The 14,923-nt window shown below is 41.3% G+C and overlaps 1 protein-coding gene and 1 long non-coding RNA gene across 2 annotated transcripts in view; both read right to left on the minus strand.

The window, feature by feature from the left end:
• The window catches only part of SDAD1 (SDA1 domain containing 1), a 37,656-nt gene extending 36,839 nt beyond the window's left edge, over positions 1–817 (minus strand). Inside the window, exon 1 of the mRNA XM_039350321.1 lies at positions 659–817. Within this exon, the coding sequence (XP_039206255.1) occupies positions 659–748 (90 nt within the window). The 5' untranslated portion in view covers positions 749–817. The remainder of the gene's footprint in view (positions 1–658) is intronic.
• A 2,846-nt stretch (positions 818–3,663) lies between these two features.
• Positions 3,664–9,854, minus strand: LOC120311144. The gene is made up of 4 exons (XR_005557536.1): positions 9,748–9,854; positions 8,662–8,788; positions 7,069–7,145; positions 3,664–4,911 (listed from the first exon to the last, which is right to left on the minus strand). It is a non-coding gene; the product is annotated as an uncharacterized LOC120311144 (long non-coding RNA).
• Between the last annotated feature and the right edge of the window lie 5,069 nt (positions 9,855–14,923).

Consider the following 14,923-nt stretch of genomic DNA (forward strand, 5'->3'; position numbering starts at 1 on the left):
TGACCTTGCTTGTTCGGTGAATCAGTGCAGCTCTTAATAACAGGGTTGTTAAGTGAATCTGGCTTCCCCATTGACTTAGCTTGTCAGATGGTTGCGAAAGGGGATCACATGACCCCTGGGACATTGCAACTGTCATAAATATGAGTCAGTTGCCAAGCATCTGAAGTTTGATTATATTACTTTAGGGTTGCTGCAAAAATCGGTTGAGTGAAAAAAACAGCCGTAAGTCACTTTTTTCAGTGCTGTTATAACTTTGAATAGTCACTAAGTGAACGGTTGTTAAATCGAGGACTACTCTAGAGGGAATGGATGTCCTTGCTAAATGAGGAGAGCCTGTTTGGTGTAGTGCCTTTGTACATGCTCAGAGGCATCCTTTCTGTTGCTCTATCAGCTGCAATACCACCAAGCGCTGATCTTCAATCCAGCTGCCATAGCTCCACACAACCTAAGTCACTCTGTATATGCTCAGAGGCATCTTCTCCCTTGCTATTTCAGTTGCAAAATCGACCAAGCGCTTACACCCCCACAGAAATAACAGAGTTGGAAGAGACCTCAAGAGATCTTCTAGTCCAACCCCCTTGGACAGAAACACCACGCAGGACCCCTTTTCAGGGTATACTCCAGTGAAGGCAGCCCACCCCCCCCCCCAATTCCTTACCTCCTCGGTATAAGACGGCGGGTCCCGCTTGATCAAGTTCTGCAACTGCGGCAAGTTGAACGGCAGCTTGTTGTTATGGCGAGCAGCCATGACGGCGAACAGCGCAGCTTCTTCCGGGCCGGCAACGTGGGACTTTCGATGGGCGGCGCCATGTTAAGTCACGTGGGTAAGGCAGCCGCGTAGGGTTCTTCGTCCTTCTAACGCGAAAGCGCCTCAGACGCCGTACTGCACCTTGCCATTCATAATCTGCTTGCATTGCGACTCCCAAAATTCCCAGCGGGCGCACTGAACTCTGGGAGTTGGAGTTCCAGCTTCTCTAGCTGGCTTTTAAGTCAGAGCAGCGTTTCTCAACCTTAGCAGCTAAGGAATGCTAACCCTCACATTATGATCAGAATCAGAATAGCGTTGGAAGGGACCTTGGAGGTCTTCTAGTCCAACCCCCTGCTCAAGCAGGAGACCCTATACCAGGGGTAGACAACCTCGGCTCTTTTATGACTCATGGACTTCAACTCCCAGAATTCCTGAGTCAGCTATGCTATGCTATGCTATGTTGACTCAGGAATTTTGGGAGTTGAAGTCCATGAGTCATAAAAGAGCCGAGGTTGCCTACCCCTGTCCTATACCATTTCAGACAAGTGACTGTCCATACAATATTGTTCATATAATACACTAGCTGGGGAATTCTGGGAATTGAAGTCCACAAATCTTAAAAGTTGCCAAGTTTGTAGAGCCTTAGTGTAGGATATGGTGTCAAAATGGCTGGTTGTAGAGAATCTCCATCAGCGTGTTAAAATATTTTTTATGATATGATATTAGAATATTGTATTTGAGCATTTGCATTATTATTAAGGCTCAGAGACCATGTCTCCCTTTGTTGACTTTAAGATTACGGTAGTTGGCGGTCTTACACTTCATTGTTCACAGTACTTGAAAGTAGTTTTTCCAGGAAAATGAGATAAGGTGATCCTCCCACGGATTATCCTTAATTATTATCATAGAATATAGAATCATAGGAACTGGAAGGGACCTCAGAGGTCATTTAGTCCAACCCCCTGCTCAAGGCAGGTGATCTTATACCATCCCAGTGAAATGCTTGTCCAGCCTACTTTTGAAAACCTCCAGTGATGGAGCACTCCGGGAGGCAAGCCGTTCCACTGATTAATTGTTCTCACTGTCACAAAATTTCTCCTTATTTCTAGGTTGGATTTCTCTTTAACAAGCTTCCACCCATTACTTCTTGTCCTGTTCTCTGATGCTTTGGAGAATCAATCAATTCCCTCTTCTCTGTAACAACCTCTCAAGTACCAGGGGATTGCTATCGTGTCCCCCTTATAATAGATTGGATGCTCAGATACAAAATTCTAATGTCATTTGCACTTTTATTACGGCTCAGGAGCCATGTCTGTTTATTTTAAGATTAGTTGGCTGTTTTACACTTTATTGTTCACACAACCTGACTCTTCCACCCATTACTTCTTGTCCTGCCCCCTCTGTGCTTTAGAGAATAAATCAACCCCTTATTTTATGTGACAACCCCTTAGATTCCGGAAGACAACTATAGTCAGACATCTAGCTCCCTCAACCGCTCAGAAAACTTAAAGATGACAGCAAAGAAGGAAGCTTCTTATATGGAATAATGTGAAGAGGGAAATGAGTAACTGGAGAAGGGGTAAATATTCTATAGGAGGAACTGATTGCAATGTATATAAATTGTGCTGATTGGGCCTTTGCAGCCACCTAGTCACAGCTTTCTGTCATTGCTCTTCAGTGAAGAATAAAGAACTTAATCCATGACTCTGCCTGTTTTCTGGATCTCGGCTCAGAAATGAGTTTGGTAAGGAACAAAATATTTCAACACTTGAATGTTTCAGGTGGAGTTTTGGCTTCCGGAGTTTCGAAAAGAAAATCTTTTGTTGCCCTTTTGTAAAAGGGGAACTGAAACACTGCTTTTAATAATTGAACAACACCATAAAACAAGTCTGTGTTTTGTTAAATTTTATTGAATAATTTATGTTTTCTTAGGTAAAAAGTTATTTCCTCTTAATTTAATTATTTTCTTTAAAACATTAACAGGCGTATGTTTACAGGCATCCTGATATTTTATTTTTTCTGAGTGCATGTAACAAATTACATTTTCACCTATAGCTGTAAGCAATATCGGTAACAGTTTAAGAACAGAACAAATGTGTATTACATCATCTCACATATAAATGTACCTGTTTCATATATTTAAAAATACATTTAACAGAAGCAAATCTTTAGAACTGATTTATAAGAAAATACTTTTGTCTATGCTACATAAAATGGAAATGAGGACTGAATTTTTCTACAGATTTCTTGGAGTGATGAGACTAGCTTTAAATTCCCACACAAGGTGGGATGAATAATATAAATTACATTATTAATTTTAGCAGATTGAAAGAACTAGATATGTAAGCATATCTAAAGTCTTAGGAATATATAGTAGAGAATTCCTTGCACATTTTTGTTGAAACAGAATATATTTTAAAGTAGTTCAACAAAACCAAAGAACTTTATTCAATAAAGCTATATTCTCTAAGCTTAGTTTTCCATTTGCAAATATTTCATTACTGGCCAAATCATATCTGCAATGCTACCAGCTGGGATTTTTCCATTGTAAAATATATTAATGTCTGTACAATCAGTTACATGTCATTGGTGAGCTGCCCTGTTAAATGCAGTTGTTGTCTGCAAGATGGGCTGTTATCTGGTTAATTGTTGGGTAAGAAAGAGGCCTTTGAACTGTGGTGCTGGAGAAGACTCCTGCGAGTCCCTTGGACTGCAAGGCATTCAAACCGGTCGGTCCTAGAAGAGATCAACCCCGACTGCTCTTTAGAAGGCCAGATCCTGAAGTTGAAACTCAAGTACTTTGGCCACCTAATGAGAAGGAAGGATTCACTGGAGAAGAGCCTAATGTTGGGAAAGATTGAGGGCAATAGAAGAAGGGGACGACAGAGAATGAGATGGCTGGATGGAGTCACTGAAGCAGTAGGTGTGAATTTAAATGGACTCCAGAAGATGGTAGAGGACAGGAAGACCTGGAGGAATGTTGTCCATGGGGTCGCGATGGGTCGGACACGACTTTGCAATTAACAACAACAACAAGAAAGAGGACCAATACCGTGATCTCATTCCAGCTTAATCTTTGGTTATTTCTGTGGTTAACTAAATTCATTTATGCAGCTGTCCACTCTGCAGATGTGGCTCTGGGCCGCTTACCACACATTCAAAACAATAAAACGATGTCAATGAAACAAAGAACCAATAAGGGATATTGAAAAAATAAACCAAAGATTATCAGCAAGCCAACAATTATGCTTAAGCCACTTAACCTATAAATCCCATGCTCTGGCACACATCCAGGTTTTAAGGGCTTTGCAGAGAAACTAGCAAGTTCCAGGCCAATCTAACCTCTAAGGGTAGAGTGTTCTAGTATTTACACATTACAACATTGCTCGTTGCTAATTTGCAACCATGAACATTTGCAACTGCCATAGAAAACCAGACTCACAAGACCTCTGCAGCCTAACAGTGCAATCCTGAGCTATATATCTTCTCTATTTCCTAAATGTAGGTACAAAGGTCCTTGTTTATCTAAAATTAACTACATAGTTTTTTGGAACTCATCAGTAGTGATTAAAGTTTTTTTGGATAATTATTTCAAGCATTCTGGCCATCCTACTAGATTGTGCTAGCTGTCAAACAGAACCAGGAACCATACATAATACTTGTTTTAGGATCATACTTGGCTGGGTTCACTAATCATGAACGATGGCTTACAATACAGAATTGATTGGGATTGTGCTACATATACATTTGATAAATAAAAATACACACTTAGCCCAGATCAAAGTTGGTGTGATGTGCAAGCCAAGTGGAAGACCCTCCCAGACTGGCTTTAAACACTTATCTAACCATCATTTGGTTCATTCAACAGAGTTGGCTATGTTTAAACAGCTAAGTTGTCATGCTATAAAGTCCAGTAAATTGCATGATGCCCTTAGCTTGTACATTAGTACAAGATCTACCAAATATGTGGCTTTGGAAAAAAAAAAACCATCACAGAACAAGCTTGCAGACTTCCACCAATGTGCGTCCTCTTTGGTCGAGGCAATTTTGTTCCTGAGGCATGTGTGGGATATCCAACGGAAACCATCACCCCTTGCCTGGATGAAATTACTGAGGTCTTATTGGTCTTCTCCTTCCTGGTTGGGTGTTCTTCAAATTTGTGACTGGTTTAAACAAAATGGAAGAGGTGAAAATAGCTTTCCTGGAAGGACCATTAATTCCAGCCAAAATACAGCTGCTACAGAAGCATCTTCCTGCTAGCCAGTTTGATGCTACTCAAGCGTGCCAAACCTAAATAGCATTTGTGTTTAGTCTTCAAGGTCCTCCTGAACATGTGCTAGATTCCTTTAGTAAAACAAAGCATTTCTTAACGTAAAAGACTGCTTGAGGATGGATAAAATGTCTCTCTGAAGATTCCCTAACCGGAGTTTGGCTAGTTCAACCTGGACACCGATTCTTCTGAAAGAGATCTTTCCCACCCCTAGTCAAAAAAAAGTATATTGCTATCCAATCACTTCTCTTCTTTCTGATGTAAAACCTAACCTGAGATTTCATGAGCAAGGCAAGCATTCTGCCTAATCTACTCCATATAGGATAACATGGGATAATTCTGCTGTCTCCTATTGGTTCCTGTTGGGAGTGTAATCCCAAACTCACAGCAGGCAGAACAGTTAGAGCAGTGGTTCTCAACCTTTTTAATGCCGCGACCCCCAACTGGTCGTAAGTCGAGGACTACTCAACCGGTCGTAAGTCAAGGACTACTCAACTGGTGCAGCACCGTTTGCAGAATGGGACTTTTGGCGGGCTCAGCAGGGCAGAGACAGCCTGGACAATTCCTATTGGCTTTTGAAAGCCAATAGAATTAGACTCTATTCAAGAGAGTCTATTCTATTGGCTTTCAAAAGCCAATAGAATAAAAGGGAGTAGCACAGCTAAGGAAAAGGGGAAAAAATGGCGGACTGCGTTGTTTGGCGACCCCCGTGAAATGGTCGTTCGACCCCAAATGGGGTCCCGACCCACAGGTTGAGAACCACTGAGTTAGAGGAAGGAAAAACAAGGAAGATATATTCAAAGCTCAAACATAGTTAATAGTTTAGATCAGGGGCATCTAACTTTGGAAACTTTAAAACTTCTGGGTGTTGAAGTCCACAATTCTTATAGTTGCCAAGGTTGGACGCCCCTGATTTAGATTCAGTATCTCCAAGAGGTATCATAGGAGTTGTAGTCTAACAGATGAGGAGGATTCCAAGATGAAATAAGCTGAGTTAGATACTTAATAGCTGGGTTCATACAACACACTCAACCATGTCTGTCAAGGACCTAACAGTTATCTTTTGCATAACCTGTTAGGCTCAGCTAGCTTTAAAATTGGGTAGGTGAATGCAAGGTGTTAATCAGGGTGCACTGAATTGTGGAAGCTCAGAAAAAAAATAATTTGGTAACTAATTTAAATGGTGTTAGGTCAGTGGTGGCAAACCTTTTAGAGACCGAGTGCCCAAACTGCAACTCAAAACCCACTTATGCATCACCGGGGGGCGTGGCCACTCAGTGGGCATGGGCACTGAGTGGGCGTGGCCACCAAGCTGTCGGCTCGTGCTTGCTCGCTCGCTCGCTGTCTGCTCCAACTTGTGCTCGCTCCCAAGCTGTCTGCAGCAAATGCTGCTTCCGGCAGAAAGTTGCTCCTTTTATAGCCTCTTGCCTATTCCCAGACTGCGCATGCACGGAGAGGAGGGAACAGCTCGGCCCAGCAATGGCTCACGTGCCACCAGAGATGGCTCCGCGTGCCGCCTGTGGCACGCGTGCCATAGGTTCGTCACCACAGTGCTAGGTAAATCTTGCTGCTCACATTAATTATTGCAGCCAGAGGGCGATATAAAAGTATAAAATACAAGTATAATTGTAAAATATAAAATTTCTCCACTCCAAATAGCTGAAGTAACTTACATTTTGCTACACTTGATCTCAGCCAAAAGACCAAGAAGCAATTTTGAATTTTATGAGTCTTCAGGAGGAAATCATCTGGCTATTTTAGAATCTAACCAGGGAGATATACTTTTTTATAAATATGTATAAAATTTATCTGCAGATGAAAATCCTAAGATTACAATGGCAACAATCAAATTGCTAACTGTGGCTATGAAGTTAAAGCTTTTAGTAATAAATCAATGAGCTGCACTTTTAAGTCTGTCTTGTTACATTTATTAAATATTTTGCTTGTTAAATATTTTACTTGTTAAACTGTTTCATCCATGCCAAGTTTAGATTAAGTTTATAACTTGCTTTTGGTCCTTTCAACTGTAAATAAAATTGATTGAACTTACAATTTTTCAACATTTTCTGCACTTCTTTTGAAGTTGGGTCTAGGCACTGCTGTTGTCCTGTGATTTTCCGTGTCGCTCTTAAGAGAAGGAAACAATGAACAAAGTCCTTATTTATTACATTTACAGGTGGTTCTCAACTTACAACCATTCATTTAGTGGCCAAAGTTACCACAGCGCTGAAGAAAATGACTTGCAGCCAGTCCTTCCTCTTGTGTCCATCATAGCATCCCAACAATTGCATAGTCAAAATCCGAGCACTTTGTGTTTGTACATGATGGTTCCATCATTGCACAGTCATGTGAGTGCCATTTGCAAACTTCCCAGCTGATTTTCCCTCAAAATCAATGGGAAAAACCAGGCTGACTTAACTGCCTGTTCAGTGTGGCAGCAGTGACAAAAATGATTGTAAAATCAGGTGCAATTCTTATCAATTTGCTTAGCAACAGGAATTCTGCTCCCTATTTAAGAAAATTCATATGGCCACCCAATTTATTTTTACTGACTCCAGGCAGCTTACAAGGATAAAAATCTCAATACAAAAATAATTTGTTGTTGTTTTAACATTCAGTTGTGTCCAACTCTTGGAAAGTTTATAAGAAAGTGCTCTCCACGCTACCTGTCAAGTCCAGCTTCTTTCAGTTGTTGGATACTCATCTTTGTATCGGATTTGATGTTATCAAGCCAGCGTGTTCTTTGATTGCCCCTTCTTGTTATTCCACTAACCATTCCTAGCATCATTGCCTTATCCAATGAAATTTGTATGCATGACATGACCAAAAATAATACAAAAGGCCAATAAAGGAGAATAGTTATAGGCTTGAAATGAGAGGTCCTTGATGAGGTGGCGAGAGCCGAGGTGGTGCAGCAGTTAGAGTGCAGTACTGCAGGCCACTTTAGCTGACTGTGTTCAGCAGGTCAGCGGTTCAAATCTTACCGGCTCAAGGTTAACTCAGCCTTCCATCCTTCCGGGGTAGGTAAAATGAGGACCCAGATTGTTGGGGGCAATGTAAATATATATATACATTGCTTACTGGTGTACACCGCTTAGAGAGTGCTTGCACTTAAAGCGGTATATAAGTCTCACAAATAAATAAATAAATAAATGCTCACTGAGCTTGGTTGTTTTCTTGCAGACGTTTCATTACCCTACTAGGTCACATCATCAGTGCTAGTCTAGTGAAACATCTACAAGAAAACAACCAAGCTCAGAGAGCACTCAATACAAAAAGCAATAACAACCCCACCCCACAACAATCAAACAAGCTACTTGATGAGCTGCATATCATTCTGGGGTCCCCAGGCTCACTGGCAGAATCAGGTCTTCAGAGTCTTGTGAAAGTGTGTTAAAAGTGGAGGCCAGTCCTATCTCTGTAGGGATGTTCCACAGAGAGGGATCACAATTGTGATAAGTGGAGGACTACTTGTATATCCCATCCCAAATCAAACATGGTTGTGCATTCTTTGAGGCACACATTAAGGAGAAAGGCAGATAAGACAACTCCAACTTCTGTTTATAGCAGCAATATTCATAAATCAGATTTTGTTGTTTTTCCTTTCCTCCTTGGTTTGCTCTGGAGAGGATTCAGTACTTACATATATTCAACTTTGTTGCAGGACGAACTAATAGGGAAGATTTCAAGCTTGCTCACGAATCCCAATCGCATAGGCCTGGGAGATACAGTTTGGCACTTACAAGTATTCCTGGGAATTGTCACCATTCCTAGACCCCATGCAAAAAAGACAAGAGAATGCGATTACAAATCCCAGCAGACATTTTGAAACACAGCTATCTACAGTAATGGCCAAAAAGGTGAAAACCTTTTGGGAAAAGTGTACAGTAGAAATGCCACCTTTGGTTAAGTTTCCACCCATTTTTTTTTCTAATTTCTTTATAACTATAGCCTTGTTCACTTAATACTACTATTTTACATCGTTTTCTGGGCAACCAGTCAAGTCTTTGCACCGTTACTTTAATTTTATTATGTTTTACAAGCTCACTCAATGAAAGAACGCCAAAAAACCCCAAACAACTCGATAGCCATCACATAACACACTGACCAATGTCCTCCTCTCAGCTTCAATACACAACATCAATAACTGAATCCTACTGTGATCTGATTGGTCCATGGCCAAAACAAGATGACACTCAATTGGCTCTCTAAACACTCATGCTCATTGGCTACAATCAGAGGAAGGAAAGCTACCTGATATCAACCTAAGCAAGTTGTGCTTCCTTTTTCTGGCTATTTGGCTATAACTTTTCCTAAAATACAGTACAGATAATTGAACAAACTATGTTGCATTACATTCTTGATTAAACTATCTTTCCATTGATATATAATGTTATGGCACTACTCCAAAAAAAAGTGGTGTTATTAGCCACCCAACCTCAAAAATACACTTTTCCCAAAAGATTTCCACAATTTTGGCCACTACTGTACATATGTGTCTGTACATATGTACTGTACATCCTGGCTGGTTGCCTAAGCTTTGCTGCCTTGGGAATTCTGGGAATTGAAGTCCACCCATCTTAAAGTTACCAAAGTTGAGAAACAATGCAATAGGTAATATAAATGGATGGAAATTAATTTCCAGAAATTAAGGAATTAATTAGTTCACATTGTAGGATAAACATACTCAGCCCCACCCCCACCCCCAAATGCTGTAATTCTTCCTTACCTTCCAGTCCCACTGCAAGCAGGAGGAGCAAAGAAAGGGAAGCAACACACACTTTCATCATGGTGATGAGAGTTCCTTGAGTGTTAATTCTCTCTAAGCAAATGCTGTGATTTATAGCCAGAGAATTCTCCCTCCTGAAAGCTGATTGGTTATTTGAATTGCTTCAGGGAAAGTCCCACTTGACTGCAAATACTTGGAAAAAGTTCCTGTTTTAGGAAATGGGAAACTTTCACTTTCAGTTCTGTTTAAAATCTTGACACAAGCTCTCTCTTCCTCTTTGCTGCCCTGTACAAGTAATCCTTGACTTATCACAGTTCATTTAGTGACCGTGCGAAGTTACAACGGCACTGAAAAAAAGCAACTTATGACCGTTTTTCACACTTACGTCCATTTCAGCATCCCCATGATCACGTGATCAAAATTCAAATGCTTGGCAACTGATTCATATTTATCACGGTTACAGTGTCTTGGCATTGTGTGATCCCAAAAATATAACCTTGGAAGTAGCTCAACCAAGAATTTCCATTAAGGGAAGTGTAGGCTATTGTAAGGTTTTCCACGTAACCTCACAATTGCCCCAGCATTACTCAGGAATTTAAAAGAGCCAAAGAAACTCCTATAAGCTGAGGTTTCAGCAAGCAAACAACTTTTATTTTGATCAAAACAGAGTTGGGTGACCCCATCTCTCTTCGTGGCTGGTAGAGAGATGAAGGCAACAACCAGGAAAGATGTCTTCCACCTTTTATACCTTTTCAGAACAAAGAGATCAGGTCTTGGTACCAGCCATAAGATGGCACAAAAAAATAATTCCTAGATGATAACTCATACACAGCAACCCAGGCTCCATCCGTAACTCCTTTCCCCCTCCCCTTACTGTGCTCTTTTCATATAAGCAATCACCTATACCTAAAGCATGAAGCCTTTACTTTTCCAATATATTTATATAAAGCATCTGATCAAGCAATTAACTACAAAATAATGATTACAAAATAACAAAACAATGATTACATGATAACACTATATGTATCAATATAAAATGGTTACTATATATCAAATAAATGCTAATGTCAAACTTAAACATACTAAAATCATAATAAAATCCCTTCACTATCCCTCAACTCAGTGCAGTGATACCTTGCAATTATTGGCATGGTGTGTATTTGCTAAACCATGGATATACCACCAGCACTGGGATACGCTGAAATTATTTACTTGGTCAAAAATTTGAACAAGTACATTCATTAATTACACAGTTCAGGTAGTCTAGTCTAGTTTAGTCTAGTCTAGTCTAGTCTAGTCTAGGACAGGACAGGACAGGACAGGACAGGATAGGATAGGACAGGACTAGAACAGAATAGACTGGAACAGAATAGAACAGAACAGAATATAAACAGAATAGAGTAGAACAGAACAGAACAGAATAGAATAGAATAACAGAGTTGGAAGGGACCTTGGAGGTCTTCTAGTCCAACCCCCTGTTCAGACAGGAAACCCTATACCATTTCAGACTAATGGTTGTCCAATCTCTTCTTAAAAACTTGACTTATAACCATTTATTTAACGACCGTTCATAACTACAATGGTACTGAAAAAAATGACTTGTGACCACCATAACATCTCAAAGGGGTCACATGATCAAAATTTGGGCAGTTGGCAACTGGCATGTCCTGTATTCGTGTCAGTTGTGCTGTCCTGGGACCATGTGATCTGTCAACTCTAAAACGAGATTAGCTGAAGCCATCTTCCCTTCGTTTTCGGTTGCCACCGAATTGGGAGGGGGGGGATGAGTGTTTTATCGTAGACATAACAATAAATTGTTCTATGGGAACCAAGGTCATTGCTAACTGCATTTTGGCAGGCTATAGTTTCCATTAGAAAGCCCGCACAAGTAGCTAATTGGGGAATGTGGTTTATGACACACTACTGGGGTGGGAAGTTTAACTTTGTAATTTTGTAACCTTTGGGGGAGGGGTTCAGCTTTGGGTTCACTTTTGAATGTGCCGTTATGTAGCCAAATAAAAATGTTCTTTAAGGAAATTGTTTTTGCCTTGGAGTTCTTTCTTTTTGGTCTCATCTTTCGAACCATGACACAATCACCATTTGCGACCTTCCCAGCTGGCTTGCCACAATGGAGTCATTTGTCTTCTCCAACCACCAGGACCATGTCTCCATCCAGAAGGTCTCCTAGATCAGGGGGTCCTCAAACCTGGCCACTTTAAGACTTGTGAACTTCAACTCCCAGAATTCCCCAGCCAGCCATACTGGCTGGGGAATTCTGGGAGTTGAAGTCCACAAGTCTTAAAGTGGCCAGGTTTGAGGACCCCTGTCCTAGATCAATGTTTTTCAAACTTGGCAATTTTTTGAAGGGTGGACTTCAACTCGCTGGCTGGGGAATTTTGAAAGTTGAAATCCATATGTTAAAAAATTGCCAAGTTTGAAAAACCCTGTCCTGGATATGTACTTGATGAAGTTCTCAAGGAGAGAAAACACAGTCTTGGGGGGGAAATGGAATGAGGGGGGAAATGTTAAACTTTGCCAAAAAAAAAAAAAAAAGAATGTGAAGGGGCCAAGCAAAGTTTTTAAGGGCCGCTCACGATAAAGAAGGACAGAAGAAATATTAGGGGTGCTGAATAGAAACTCTGTGCAAGTTGATAACTTAAACATAATCACAATTAAAAGGGAAGGAAACCTAAATTTAAAAAATGCTTTACTGAATCCAACTTTTATGGGGGGGGGGGAAACACATATCAGCCTTTGACCAGCCAAAATCAAACTATCAATACTACCTAAATGAGCCCATCATTATCATCATCAAACTTGGAAGGGACCTTGGAGGTCTTCTAGTCCAACCCCCTGCTCAGACAGGAAACCCTATACTATTTCGATAAATGGTTGTCCAATCTCGTCTTAAAAGTTGTGAAGCACCCACAACTTCTGGAGGCAGGTTGTTCCACTGATTAATTGTTCTAACTAACAGGAAATGTCTCCTTGGTTCTAGGTTAAATCTCTCCTTGATTCAATTTCCATCTATTGCTTCTTGTCCTGCCTTCAGGTGCTTTGGAGAATAGGTTGACACCCCCTCTTCTTTGTGGCAGCCCCTCAAATATTGGAAGACTACTATCATGTCACCCCTAGTCCTTGTTTTCATTAGACAATCTTGTCTACAATATTTGAGGGGCTGCCACAAAGAAGAGGGGGTGTCAACCTATTCTCCAAAGCACTCAATTCCTGCAACAGTTCTTCATATATTTCAGCCTCCAGCATCCTAATCATCTTAACTTCTCTTCTCTGCATTCTTTCCAGAGTCATTTTTATATCTAATAGTTCCCCCTTAATTTGCACTTATGGGGAAAAAAATCTAATTAACTAATTCTGGCCATTTAGTTTTGTTTTTAAAAAAAGTCGGACCACGCAGCCTTCCTTTTTCTTTCCTCTCTCTTTGCTTATGACTCACCATGATTTTGAAACGGAAACTGAATTTGGCTTTTAGGAGAAATATCTGTTTTCAAGGAAAAGGAAGGAATTTGACTGCCAGATAAATCAAGGGGAAGCCCAAGATATTCTTTGAAAGACCATTGGTGGATTCTGATTGTTATTTCTTGTAACAACCCAGCAATATTTGAAGGGGAATTCAATTTACTTGGTAGTGGGTTCCAAGAAGTCCTGGACTTTCAACCATTCATTTAGTGACCGTTCCAAGTTACAACAGCACTGCAAAAAGTGACTTATGACTATGTTTCACACTCAAGACCATCGTAGCATCCCCATAGTCACATGGTCAAAATCTGGCTGCTTGGCAACTGATTCATATTTATGACGGTTGCAGTATCCCAATGTCATGCCGTCTTCTGACCAGTTAAGTCAGGGGTGTTCAAACTTGGCCCTTTTATCACTTGTGGACTTCAACTCCCAGAATTCCTGAGCCAGCCATGCTGAGGGGAAAGGGAGTTTCCAAGCTGAGCTAGGCTGGCTCAGGAATTCTGGGAGTTGAAGTCCACGAGTCATAAAAGAGCCAAGGTTGCCTACCTCTGACCTACGTCTAGGCCGCTTTATGACTCGTGGACTTCAACTCCCAGAATTCCTGAGCCAGCATGGCTCAGCTTGGAAACCTCTCCCTTTCCCCTCAGCATGGCTGGCTCAGGAATTCTGTGAGTTGAAGTCTACAAGTCATGAAAGGGCCAAGTTTGAAGACCCCTGAGCTACGTCAATGGGGAAGTCAGATTCACTTAACAACGGTGTTATTCACTGAATGACTGCAGTGATTCACTTGTCAAGTGTGATAAAATGGGGCAAAAGTCACCTGTATGGCATTTCCTTGTGAGACTCTGGTGATAGCCCTCCCATATTTCTTTTCCATCAGTCTTTGAGTGCATTACTTGTTTAAGTTGCTGGTTCAAGCAACAAATCATGTGATGACTATTCAGGCAAGCAGGATCAACAGATGAATTCCACCTTCCAAATTATTTCTCGGGATATGTTAGGGTGCTGCTTTCCTCAATGTCCTGGAATTGTGATTTTTTTTTTCTTCATCGATAACAATGGAGTTGGAGGTGTCAACATCTTCCAAATCTTGATCCGTTTGAGGACCTGCCAGTATAGGTAGTCTTGACATAACAACCACATTTGGGACCACAATTTCTGTTGCTAAGCAAAGCAATTCTTAAGTGAGTTGTGTCTGATTTTATGAACCTTTTTGCTACAGTTGTTAAGTAAATCACTTGCCACTGTTAAGTAAATCATTTGGTCCTTAAAGGAATATGGATTTCCCCCCATTGACTTTATTTGTTGAAAGCTGGCTGGGAAGGTCACAAAAGATGATCACATGACCCAATCAATCAATCAATCAATCAATCAATCAGAATAGAGCTGGAAGGGACCTTGGAGATCTTCTAGTCCAGCCCCCTACTCAAGCAGGAGATCCTATATCAGTGATGGCGAACCTTTTAGAGACCGAGTGCCCAAAAACTGGCTCCACCCCTGCTCCACCCCCCGCCCCGCCCCGCCCCACCCCGCCCCCGCCCCCACCCCATTCCCCCACCCCACCTGCCCACAGGGCCACTCACCGCCCCCAGGGCCCACTGCAGATCACCCAGGCAGCCCAGCCCTCTGCCTGCGCCCCGCAGCATCAACTGTGTGGGATGGGGCATGAGGGCAGAGTCTTGTCTACGCTGCCTGG

This window comes from Crotalus tigris, unplaced genomic scaffold, assembly GCF_016545835.1.
Source record: "Crotalus tigris isolate CLP2741 ecotype Arizona unplaced genomic scaffold, ASM1654583v1 scf7180000018322.853269, whole genome shotgun sequence".
NCBI lineage: Eukaryota > Metazoa > Chordata > Lepidosauria > Squamata > Viperidae > Crotalus > Crotalus tigris.